The following is an 11242-nucleotide window of genomic DNA, read 5'->3' as shown; positions in this document are numbered from 1 at the left end:
AGTAGTTATAAGGTTGTCACTAGACTGTAGTAATTATAAGGTTGTCACCAGACTGAAGTGGTAGTTATAAGGTTGTCACTAGACTGAAATAGTTATCAGGGCTGTCACTAGACTGTAGTAGTAGTTATAGGGTTGTTACTAGACTGAAGTAGTTATAAGGTTGTCACTAGACTGAAATAGTTATCAGGGCTGTCACTAGACTGTAGTAGTAGTTATAGGGTTGTTACTAGACTGAAGTAGTTATAAGGTTGTAACTAGACTGTAGTAGTTATAGGGTTGTCATTAGACTGTAGTAGTTATAAGGTTGTTACTAGACTGTAGTAGTTATAAGGTTGTTACTAGACTGTTTAAGTCATAAGGTTGTTACTAGACTGTAGTAGTTATAAGGCTGTCACTAGACTGTAGTAGTTATAGGGTTGTCACTAGACTGTAGTAGTTATAAGGTTGTAACTAGACTGTAGTAGTTATAGGGTTGTCACTAGACTGTAGTAGTTATAGGGTTGTCACTAGACTGTAGTAGTTATAAGGTTGTCACTAGACTGTAGTAGTTATAAGGTTGTCACTAGACTGTAGTAGTTATAAGGTTGTCACTAGACTGTAGTAGTTATAAGGTTGTCACTAGACTGTAGTAGTTATAAGGTTGTCACTAGACTGTAGTAGTTATAAGGTTGTCACTAGACTGTAGTAGTTATAAGGTTGTCACTAGACTGTAGTAGTTATAAGGTTGTCACTAGACTGTAGTAGTTATAAGGTTGTCACTAGACTGTAGTAGTTATAAGGTTGTCACTAGACTGTAGTAGTTATAAGGTTGTCACTAGACTGTAGTAGTTATAAGGTTGTCACTAGACTGTAGTAGTTATAAGGTTGTCACTAGACTGTAGTAGTTATAAGGTTGTCACTAGACTGTAGTAGTTATAAGGTTGTCACTAGACTGTAGTAGTTATAAGGTTGTCACTAGACTGTAGTAGTTATAAGGTTGTCACTAGACTGTAGTAGTTATAAGGTTGTCACTAGACTGTAGTAGTTATAAGGTTGTCACTAGACTGTAGTAGTTATAAGGTTGTCACTAGACTGTAGTAGTTATAAGGTTGTCACTAGACTGTAGTAGTTATAAGGTTGTCACTAGACTGTAGTAGTTATAAGGTTGTCACTAGACTGTAGTAGTTATAAGGTTGTCACTAGACTGTAGTAGTTATAAGGTTGTCACTAGACTGTAGTAGTTATAAGGTTGTCACTAGACTGTAGTAGTTATAAGGTTGTCACTAGACTGTAGTAGTTATAAGGTTGTCACTAGACTGTAGTAGTTATAAGGTTGTCACTAGACTGTAGTAGTTATAAGGTTGTCACTAGACTGTAGTAGTTATAAGGTTGTCACTAGACTGTAGTAGTTATAAGGTTGTCACTAGACTGTAGTAGTTATAAGGTTGTCACTAGACTGTAGTAGTTATAAGGTTGTCACTAGACTGTAGTAGTTATAAGGTTGTCACTAGACTGTAGTAGTTATAAGGTTGTCACTAGACTGTAGTAGTTATAAGGTTGTCACTAGACTGTAGTAGTTATAAGGTTGTCACTAGACTGTAGTAGTTATAAGGTTGTCACTAGACTGTAGTAGTTATAAGGTTGTCACTAGACTGTAGTAGTTATAAGGTTGTCACTAGACTGTAGTAGTTATAAGGTTGTCACTAGACTGTAGTAGTTATAAGGTTGTCACTAGACTGTAGTAGTTATAAGGTTGTTACTAGACTGTAGTAGTAGTTATAAGGTTGTCACTAGAATGTAGTAGTAGTTATAAGGTTGAAATTAGAATGTAGTAGTAGTTATAAGGTTGTCACTAGACAGTAGTAGTTATAAGGTTGTCACTAGACTGTAGTAGTTATAAGGTTGTCACTAGACTGTAGTAGTTATAAGGTTGTCACTAGACTGTAGTAGTTATAAGGTTGTTACTAGACTGTAGTAGTAGTTATAAGGTTGTCACTAGAATGTAGTAGTAGTTATAAGGTTGAAATTAGAATGTAGTAGTAGTTATAAGTTTGTCACTAGACTGAAGTAGTTATAGGGTTGTCACTAGACTGTAGTAGTTATAAGGTTGTCACTAGACTGAAGTAGTATTTTTAAGGTTTTCACTAGACTGTAGTAGTTATAAGGTTGTCACTAGACTGTAGTAGCTAAAGGGCTATCACTAGACTGTAGTAGTTATAAGGATGTCACTAGACTGAAGTAGTTATAGGGTTGTCACTAGACTGTAGTTGTTATTAGGTTGTCACTAGACTGAAGTAGTAGTTTTAAGGTTGTTACTAGACTGTAGTAGTTATAGGGTTGTCACTAGACTGTAGTAGTAGTTATAAGGTTGTGACTAGAATGTAGTAGTAGTTATAAGGTTGTAACTAGGCTGAAGTAGTTATAGGGTTGTCACTAGACTGTAGTAGTTATAAGGTTTCCACTAGACTGTAGTAGTTATAAGTTTGTCACTAGACTGAAGTAGTTATAAGGTTGTCACTAGACTGTAGTAGTAGTTATAAGGTTGTCACTAGACAGTAGTTGTAGTTATAAGGTTGTCACTAGACTGTATAAGTAGCATGTGGATTTATTAATTATAAATATATATCGGGCTCTGATAGATTATCAATACCACTTTTGGTCCTCCACTTAAGCTAAAGTTCGTAGGCAGCGATGACGGAACTATTTGCACTCATGTTATATAAGTACAAACAACAATGGATTTAATCATTTGTAGCACTAATTTCCTGTTTCCTGGGTATGAAATATATGGAAATAGTCCCTATAACTATATCACAAAATTGGCAATTGTTTTAAAACTGATGTTTTTTAATAACTCACAAATCGAATGCCTATAAAATTTACAAATATATTATGCAATTATTATTAATAAAACCTCTTAAATATATAAATAAGTGCACAGCAATCTAGGTTAGTCAGAGATACTTGACATGACTCTGAAACACTTTGGGATGTCACATCAACAGGAAAACCTTGTTTGTGTAAATACACGGATATACAAAATACAACTCACAGGATTCTCGTAATTTCACATGACCTATTGTTATAACATCCATTGTGGCTTTAAGCTACATCACATCACTACTTCATCAAACAAATAGAGTTAGTGGTACATGATGACTCCATCAAACAACTGTGAATGACATGTGATTTGTGTTTCATTGAATTGAAAATAACAAAATACATTTTGATGTAGATTCACACCAATTAGGATAGTTTTACCTGAACCTTGTGACTATTAAATGAACAAGAATGGATGAGTTGTGCATATGAATGGCGAGAAGACACCGACACACTACTGCAAGGACAGGTCTAAAGGACTGGGTAATATCTTAAATGTTTGTGAAGGAAGAAAGGGTTGACCTCTTTGAGAAGAAAGGAGTAACTGAACATAGAAATCTTCGTTACTCTTGATGTATGATTCAAAGATATTTGTAAATGTTTTATTTTTATTTACTTGTGGGAACATATACAAATTGAAAAAGAGACCTACAAAAAGTAAGGATTGAATTTCATGGAAATACCAGACCCAGCCTTCACGATGGCCAGAGCACTCCTATTGTGGTCATTACTATCTGTGGTCAACATTGTATTGGTCACTACTTCTGGTCAGTGTCAGGAGATTCCAGAGAACTACCTTAAACAAACGGGTGAGTAGCATAAAGTGTGAACTTGCTTACTTGGTATCCAAAATATGTCCCTTTTGGAACAAAACCCCATTAAGTTAAATGACTATGTTCAAAAGCCAACACTGAAACATGTCCTAACCGACCTTTGCCACTGATTATACGGGTCGTGTATCTGGTCAGTCTGTATTGTCACTATATCTCTAGACTACCAGAATAAAGCCTATTCTAAACCTATTACAACCAAATGATACATATTTTATCTTTTCTTCTTTCACATTCATATAAGGAATTAAGTGTATATTTTCTATTAATATTCCATGCAGTATAAAATGGCGGCATATTTTATAAAAATGATATACCAAAACTTGATATATTTTACAACAATTGTGAAACAAGTTTTCCAACTTATATTAATCACTTTTGTTCCCAAGTTTAAGCCAATGTTACGTTGATAGAACCATAGCTGAGTATTCCAGTTTCCTGACCCATATTAAGACCTCTGCAGAGTATGATTTGGGCCAACAAGAGTGATTGTTATAAGTTCATTGATAGATTTTGATTCAAAATTGTAGTTAAATATGAAAATTTTCATTTTTAAACACATTCAGTGATGACAAAAACATTATTTTGTATGGTTCTATTTATCAGGCAAAGATTCACAGCTGGTTTCCATTCAGTTTGAGATATGCAGGCCATGTCAGCCAGAAGGTCAAACAGGTCAGTCTGAAGGTCAAGGTCTTCCAGTCATGATCAACTCATGTAGCCTGCAGATCAACAAAACTATAACTAGACTTTTCTTCACTAATAAGGTAACTTATACTCAGCAGTCATCCTTCAATTGTCTATATATATCGATATCAAAATGTCATGCTAAAACCCTTCATCCAACCTGTTGGTCTTCAAATGTTCTAGAATACTGTTGCTAAATACAATTTCAGGTACTATATATGCTCAGGATCAAATAAAATCACTTAACACTCTGGAATAGTGACACTTCAGGGTCTGGAACATATAGTGTCACTTCAGGGTCTGGAATAATGTCACTTCAGGGTCTGGGTTAATGTTACTTAACTCTTTCACCCCTAACGACACATTTGAACTCTTCCAATTCAAAGGTTGGAATAGTGTATTATTAAACTTCGGGTGTGAATGAGTTAAGAATCTGTAAAAATGTCACTTTAGGGTCTGGAATAGTGTCACTTCAGGGTCTGGAATAGTGTCACTTCAGGGTCTGGAATAGTGTCACTTCAGGGTCTGGAATAGTGTCACTTATTAGTCAGGAATAATGTCATTTAATGCCCAGGACTACCTGTTACTGCCCTTTGATGCTCAAGAATTTTGTTACCTGAAGCTGAAGAATCCTTTAACCTTACGTTGTGGGATAAACAATCATGATTTGGTGGCTTGATAAGGATATGATCAGAACAGCTCGTCTCTAAATATATAGCTTTTCCTGAAGTAAAAACCTTTAGCAAAACTTTCTGAAGTGATGTCATAATCAAGTTTCATATAAAGTCCTAGTCACCTAGCATATTTCAACTCTCTTCACAAGTTCTTGAACAAGTTAAGAAACCCAGGGGCCTGGATTTCTGGCACATTTTTATATATTATCTAAATTCAAAAGTATTTCTGACAATATAGGATTATAGTGGCCATTATGAATTTCTTACTGAGCCAAATATGTTTAATAATAATACTAAGATGAAAAATTGTACCAATTTTTGAAAAAGGTCCCAACCAATCTAAGACATTTGGTTTTCCAAGCCACTTAAAAAGAACAACACCTATTCATTTGATGTTCAGGACTATGAAAGAAGTTTTTAAATAGGTTTGAATTGACAAAGTGAAAACTATCAGAGAACCAGGTCATTTTTTTCTTGTCCATTTAACTGGACTGTTACCTATTAATCATTTTTCATTCAAACAAAACACAATCCCTTTTGCCTTTATGGAAGTTGAAATAACAGCATTCACTGTTGTTATTAATCAAACTGCAGTATTTTTTCCCCCTTTTTATTGTTTAATGTTCAAGTTTTTAGTAATTATATTGATTAATTTTCAGACAAGTGATGACAGTTGTGACGGTGATGATTCCTACTTAACACTCCTGGAGGTTTCTGCCGTGGACAAATTCATAAAACTCCTTGCCAAATCAAAACCTAGTCAAGGTATTATACTCAACGGTAAACATTAATTAGTCTAGTCAACATTTATAAAGGAAACTGCTGTCATCAGATGATCATTCGATGACTTTGATGATCCATGTTAGTATAATACTATCTTTGGTAGATTTTCTCCCTTCCATTGGATAAATACTCTCCTTTCTTTGTCGATTATCTCCCTTACTGTATATATAGAAGCTCCTTGGTAGATTATCTCCCTTACTGTATACATATAATCTCCTTGGTAGATTATTTCTCTTACTGTAAATATAGAATCTCTGTGGTAGAGTATCTCTCTTGCAGTGGATTAATAGAACCTATCACTCCTGTGTGATGTAGACAGAGATATCTCAACCAGAGGGCGAGATATTTTTTTAGGTTTAGCACGAGGCTTTGTCAATGTAGATCAAGACAGATTTATCTTTTCCCTACCAAAAACGGGAATGTTCCTGTGAAGAGTGGGAGAAATATGTATTCTTTTTGGTAGATTATCTCCCTAACCGTGTATATAGAATCTCTTTGGTAGATTATCTCCCTTACTGTATATATAGAATCTCTTTGGTAGATTATTTCCCTTACTGTGCATATAGAATCTCCTTGGTCGATTATCTCCCTTACTGTGGTAGATTATGTCCCTTACTGTATATATAGAATCTCTTTGGTAGATTATTTCCCTTACTGTGTATATAGAATCTCCTTGGTCGATTATCTCCCTTACTGTGGTAGATTATGTCCCTTACTGTATATATAGAATCTCTTTGGTAGATTATTTCCCTTACTGTGTATATAGAATCTTCTTGGTCGATTATCTCCCTAACTGTATATATATAATCTCCTTGGTAGATTATCTCCCTTACTGTGGTAGATTAATTATCTCCTTAGACCTGTTCCCTTACTGTGTATATAGAATCTTCTTGGTCGATTATCTCCCTAACTGTATATATATAATCTCCTTGGTAGATTATCTCCCTTACTGTATATATATATAATCTCCTTAGTAGATTATCTTCCTTACTTTATATATATATAATCTCCTTGGTGGATTATCTCCCTTACTGTGTATATATAATCTCCTTGGTAGATTATCTCCCTTACTGTATATATAGAATCTCCTTGGTAGATTATTTCCCTTACTGTATGTATATAATCTCCTTGGTAGAGTATCTCCCTTTCTGTGTATATAAAATCTCTGTGGTAGATTTTCTCTCTTGCAGTGGATATACATACTCTCCTTGGTATATATTCTCCCTTACAATGTATATAGTATTTTCTTAGTAGATTATCTCCCTTACAGTGTATATAGTATTTTCTTTGGTTGATTATTTCCCTTACAGTTATATAGAATCTCCTAGACAGATCTCATTGGTAGATTACCTTACAGTGTAAATAGAATCTCCATGGTAGTTTTTCTCTCTTGCAGTGGATATATATACTCTCCTTGGTAGATATTCTCCCTTTCAATGTATATAGTATTTTCTTGGTAGATTATTTTTCTTACATATATATATTCCCATGGTTTATTATTTCCCTTACAGTTATATAGAATCTCCTAGATGGATTATGTCCCATTTCCTTAGTAGATTGTCTCCCTTACAGTGTATATAGAATTTCTTATGGTAGATTATCTCCCTTACAGTGTATGTATAATCTCCTTTGTAGATTATTTCTCTAACATTGTTTATCAGAATCTCCTTGGTAGATTATCTCCCTTACAGGGTTTATGGTATTTTCTTTGGTAGATTATCTCCCTTACAGTGTATATATAATCTCCTTTGTAGATTATTTCTCTTACATTGTTTATCAGAATCTCCTTGGTAGATTATCTCCCTTGCAAGGTTTATAGCCTCTCGTAGGTAGCTTATTTCCCCTACTGTGTATATAGACTCTCCTAGGTAAGTAATCTCTCTTACATTGGATAGATAATATTTTTGGTAGGTTGTCTCCCTTATGGTACTCATTAAATCTCCTGGGTAGATTATTTTCAGTACAGTGTTTATATAATGTTCATTGTAGAGTATCTCCATTACCATTCCATAGCTATACTTTCTTTCGTAGATTTTTTTTCCAACAGTATTGTCACATTGTAAATGATCTCCCTTACTGAGTATATACTCTCCATGGTAAATTATCTTCCAAACATTATCGCCAACTTGGTAAATTATCATCCGTACAATGCATATAGACTCTCTGTGGTAGATTATCTCATCAGTAGTATTGTCACCTTGGTAAATTATGTCCCTTACTGTTATATAGAATATCTGTGGTAGACTATCTCCTCAGCAGTATTGGTACCTTGGAAAATTATGTCCCTTACTGTTATATAGAATATCTGTGGTAGATTATCCCCTTAGCAGTATTGGTACCTTGGTAAATTATCTCCCTTACTGTTATATAGAATATCTGTGGTAGATTATCTCCTTAGGATTATTGTCACCTTGGTAAATTACAAAATTATGTCCCTTACAGTTATAAAGAATATCTGTGGTAGATTATCTCCTAAGCAGTATTGGTACCTTGGTAAATTATCTCCCTTACTGTTATATAGAATATCTGTGGTAGATTATCTCCTCAGCAGTATTGTCACCTTTGTAAATTATGTCCCTTACTGTTAAATAGAATATCTGTGGTAGAATTATCTCCTTAGGAATATTGTCACCTTGGTAAATTATATCCCTAACTGTTATATAGAATATCTGTGGTAGATTATCTCCTTAGGATTATTGTCACCTTGGTAAATTATAAAATTATGTCCCTTACTGTTATATAGAATATCTGTGGTAGATTATCTCCTTAGGGATATTGTGATCTTGGTAAATTTTGTCCCTAACAGTTATAAAGAATATCTGTGGTAGATTATCTCCTCAGCAGTATTGTCACCTTGGTAAATGATCTCCCTTACTGTTATATAGAATATCTGTGGTAAATTATCTCCTTAGGAATTTGTTACCTTGTTAAATTATCTCCCTTACTGTTAAATAGAATATCTGCGATAGATCAATTATCTCCTTAGGAATTTTGTCACCTTGGTAAATTATCTCCCTTACTGTTATATAGAATATCTGTGGTAGATTAATTATCTCCCTAGGAATTTTGTAACATTGGTAAATTATGTCCCTTACAGTTATATAGAATATCTGTGGTAGATTTATTATCTCCTTAGGAATTTTGTCACCTTGGTAAATTATGTCCCTTACTGTTATATACAATATCTGTGGTAGATTAATGATCTCCAAAGGAATATTGTCACCTTGGTAAATTATCTCCCTTACTGTTATATAGAATATCTGTGGTAGATTAATTATCTCCTTAGGAATTTTGTTACCGTGGTAAATTATGTCCCTTACAGTTATATACAATATCTGTGGTAGATTATCTCCTTAGGAATATTGTCACCTTGGTAAATTATCTCTTTTACTGTTATATAGAATATCTGTGGTAGATTAATTATCTCCTTAGGAATTTTGTCACCTTGGTAAATTATGTCCCTTACGGTTATATAGAATATATGTGGTAGATTATCTCCTTAGGAATATTGTCACTTTGGTAAATTATCTCCCTTACTGTTATATAGAATATCTGTGATAGATTAATTATCTCCTCAGCAGTATTGTCACCTTGGTAAATTATTCCCTTACTGTTATATAGAATATCTGTGGTAGATTATCTCCTCAGCATAATTGTCACCTTTTAAATTATCATCCTTACAGTGGAATATGTCACCTATTCAATCAATCTGAAGTGTAGTAGCTTTACTACACAGGCCATTTATTGATATAACACAGTGAATACTAATTGATCCACAAAGTGGATATATTTTTTCATTTAAATCATAATTTGTACAAGTGCAAGATTCATAAATAAATGAAAAAATATGGGAAAATACATAATATCATGTAAAGTGATAAATCAAAATTTAATCTTTAAAATGTGATTTTTTTTACAGTAACTCAAATACAACTTACAGGAGCGTTCATCTTTGACCTGCAATGTAAGACCGAAGGGGCTGAGATTTCACCCGAAGCCAAGCCTAGTTTCACCTCTCCATTCAAAGGGGCTGAGGTCAAGACACCACCATCCATTGATGATATTTTGGCAGATAAGTACTGGATTATCATAGTTGGTGAGTTTTAATGCTATAAAATAATTTGCTATCTTTTTATATTTATTTTCCATAGTTTATCAATACAGTAAAACACCACTTCCTCGAACTCGGTTTACTCGAATACCCCTCATTCATCGAACAGTTCATTTGGAGTTTGTACATATTCTTTGTAAAGTAACCCTGGACTATTCGCCCTTCCTCGATGCCCCATATTCCTCCAACAAAATTTTGTTCCCGACGCTTCATGGTCATAGTATTAATCCTATCTATTCGTCGAACAGGTGTGACCTGTCATGCCTGACAGATATTTTACCTGTGTATAACACTGGCACTGCCGTCGACATGTCTCGAGGCACAGGCTGCGTTCCATGCTCATTGTGCTTCCTATACAAGTGTCGGCTGGACGTCCGATAATTAGAGGATTAACGACAGTATCATTAAGGAACTCTACCATTGTAGCTGCATTATCATATTGTGTGCATACTTATTTTTCCAGACAATGTTTTGAGTGTTAATTTACTTGGTGTGCAAAACCATATATCGACATGGCAATATTAAGCGCAAATCACATAGCAGATTATCAACCAACTTTAAGATATTCAAACGTGAATACCTCGTGATTGTTAATTTTGTTATCAATCAACATTATGCTAACTAGGATTCAAGATTTTTTTCGTTTTAAAATGATGGAAAAGTTCCTTTTATTGTAATATTTTGTAAAATTAACGCAGCCGATTACAGTTTTGTGGACTATGTCAAAACGACAAGTTATGTTACACATGCAGCTTTTAATTTTATTTACTTTCTTAATACCGGTTGCTATATGTTTTCATTGTTTAGCTATTTTAAATCTTATTAAATGCTGTCATCTTGATTAAACTTCTTATTTCTTTTATCATCTACTATCTGCGCTAGTTGCAGTGCTCGTACTGTCTGTTGTCCCACATGATAAAACAAGTGGCCCAATGGGCCTGATTCGCTCACCTGGTATTAATCTCACACTTGTAATCTTAAAAGTGGACTAATATACAGCTACAGGCAAAATACCTGTGTTCGATCCTTTTGAATCTATTAAATGATTTAAACATATGACGCCTGCGACCTTCAAAGTTTATAGCCTTCCGTCCCGGCATATTTCTGGCTAAATATCATTACCCTGGACCTTTTGAATATTCAGAAGAAGTCATTTAAAGATTTAAACATATTTGATCCATGTGACCTTGAATATGAGCAAAGGTCATTCATTAGAACAAACTTGCAATTGGTAGCCCTTCATCCCAGCATGTTAATGGCCAAATATCATCATCCAAGGCCTTTTGGTTATTGAGAAG

The 11242-nt window shown here is 34.2% G+C and overlaps 2 protein-coding genes across 3 annotated transcripts in view; one reads left to right on the top strand and one right to left on the bottom strand.

Moving 5' to 3' along the window:
• Positions 1-11242, bottom strand: part of LOC110456442 (activating signal cointegrator 1 complex subunit 3-like) — a 356696-nt gene that overhangs the window by 43708 nt on the left and 301746 nt on the right. The gene's annotated exons all lie outside the window — the stretch shown is intronic.
• The window catches only part of LOC110456418, a 14830-nt gene continuing 6546 nt past the window's right edge, over positions 2959-11242 (top strand). The window contains exons 1-4 of one of the 2 annotated variants that reach the window (XM_021507176.1): positions 2959-3668; positions 4296-4456; positions 5710-5815; positions 9753-9929. In XM_021507176.1, the coding sequence (XP_021362851.1) occupies positions 3533-3668; positions 4296-4456; positions 5710-5815; positions 9753-9929 (580 nt within the window). In that variant the 5' untranslated portion in view covers positions 2959-3532. Of the gene's footprint in view, positions 3669-4295; positions 4457-5709; positions 5831-9752; positions 9930-11242 lie in introns of both variants that reach the window. The other variant, XM_021507175.1, reaches the window with a different exon arrangement.

This window comes from Mizuhopecten yessoensis, unplaced genomic scaffold, assembly GCF_002113885.1.
Source record: "Mizuhopecten yessoensis strain PY_sf001 unplaced genomic scaffold, ASM211388v2 scaffold8745, whole genome shotgun sequence".
NCBI classification, from domain to species: domain Eukaryota; kingdom Metazoa; phylum Mollusca; class Bivalvia; order Pectinida; family Pectinidae; genus Mizuhopecten; species Mizuhopecten yessoensis.
The sequence above is the reverse complement of the archived record's forward strand: the minus strand, read 5'-3'. Positions and strand labels throughout refer to the sequence as shown.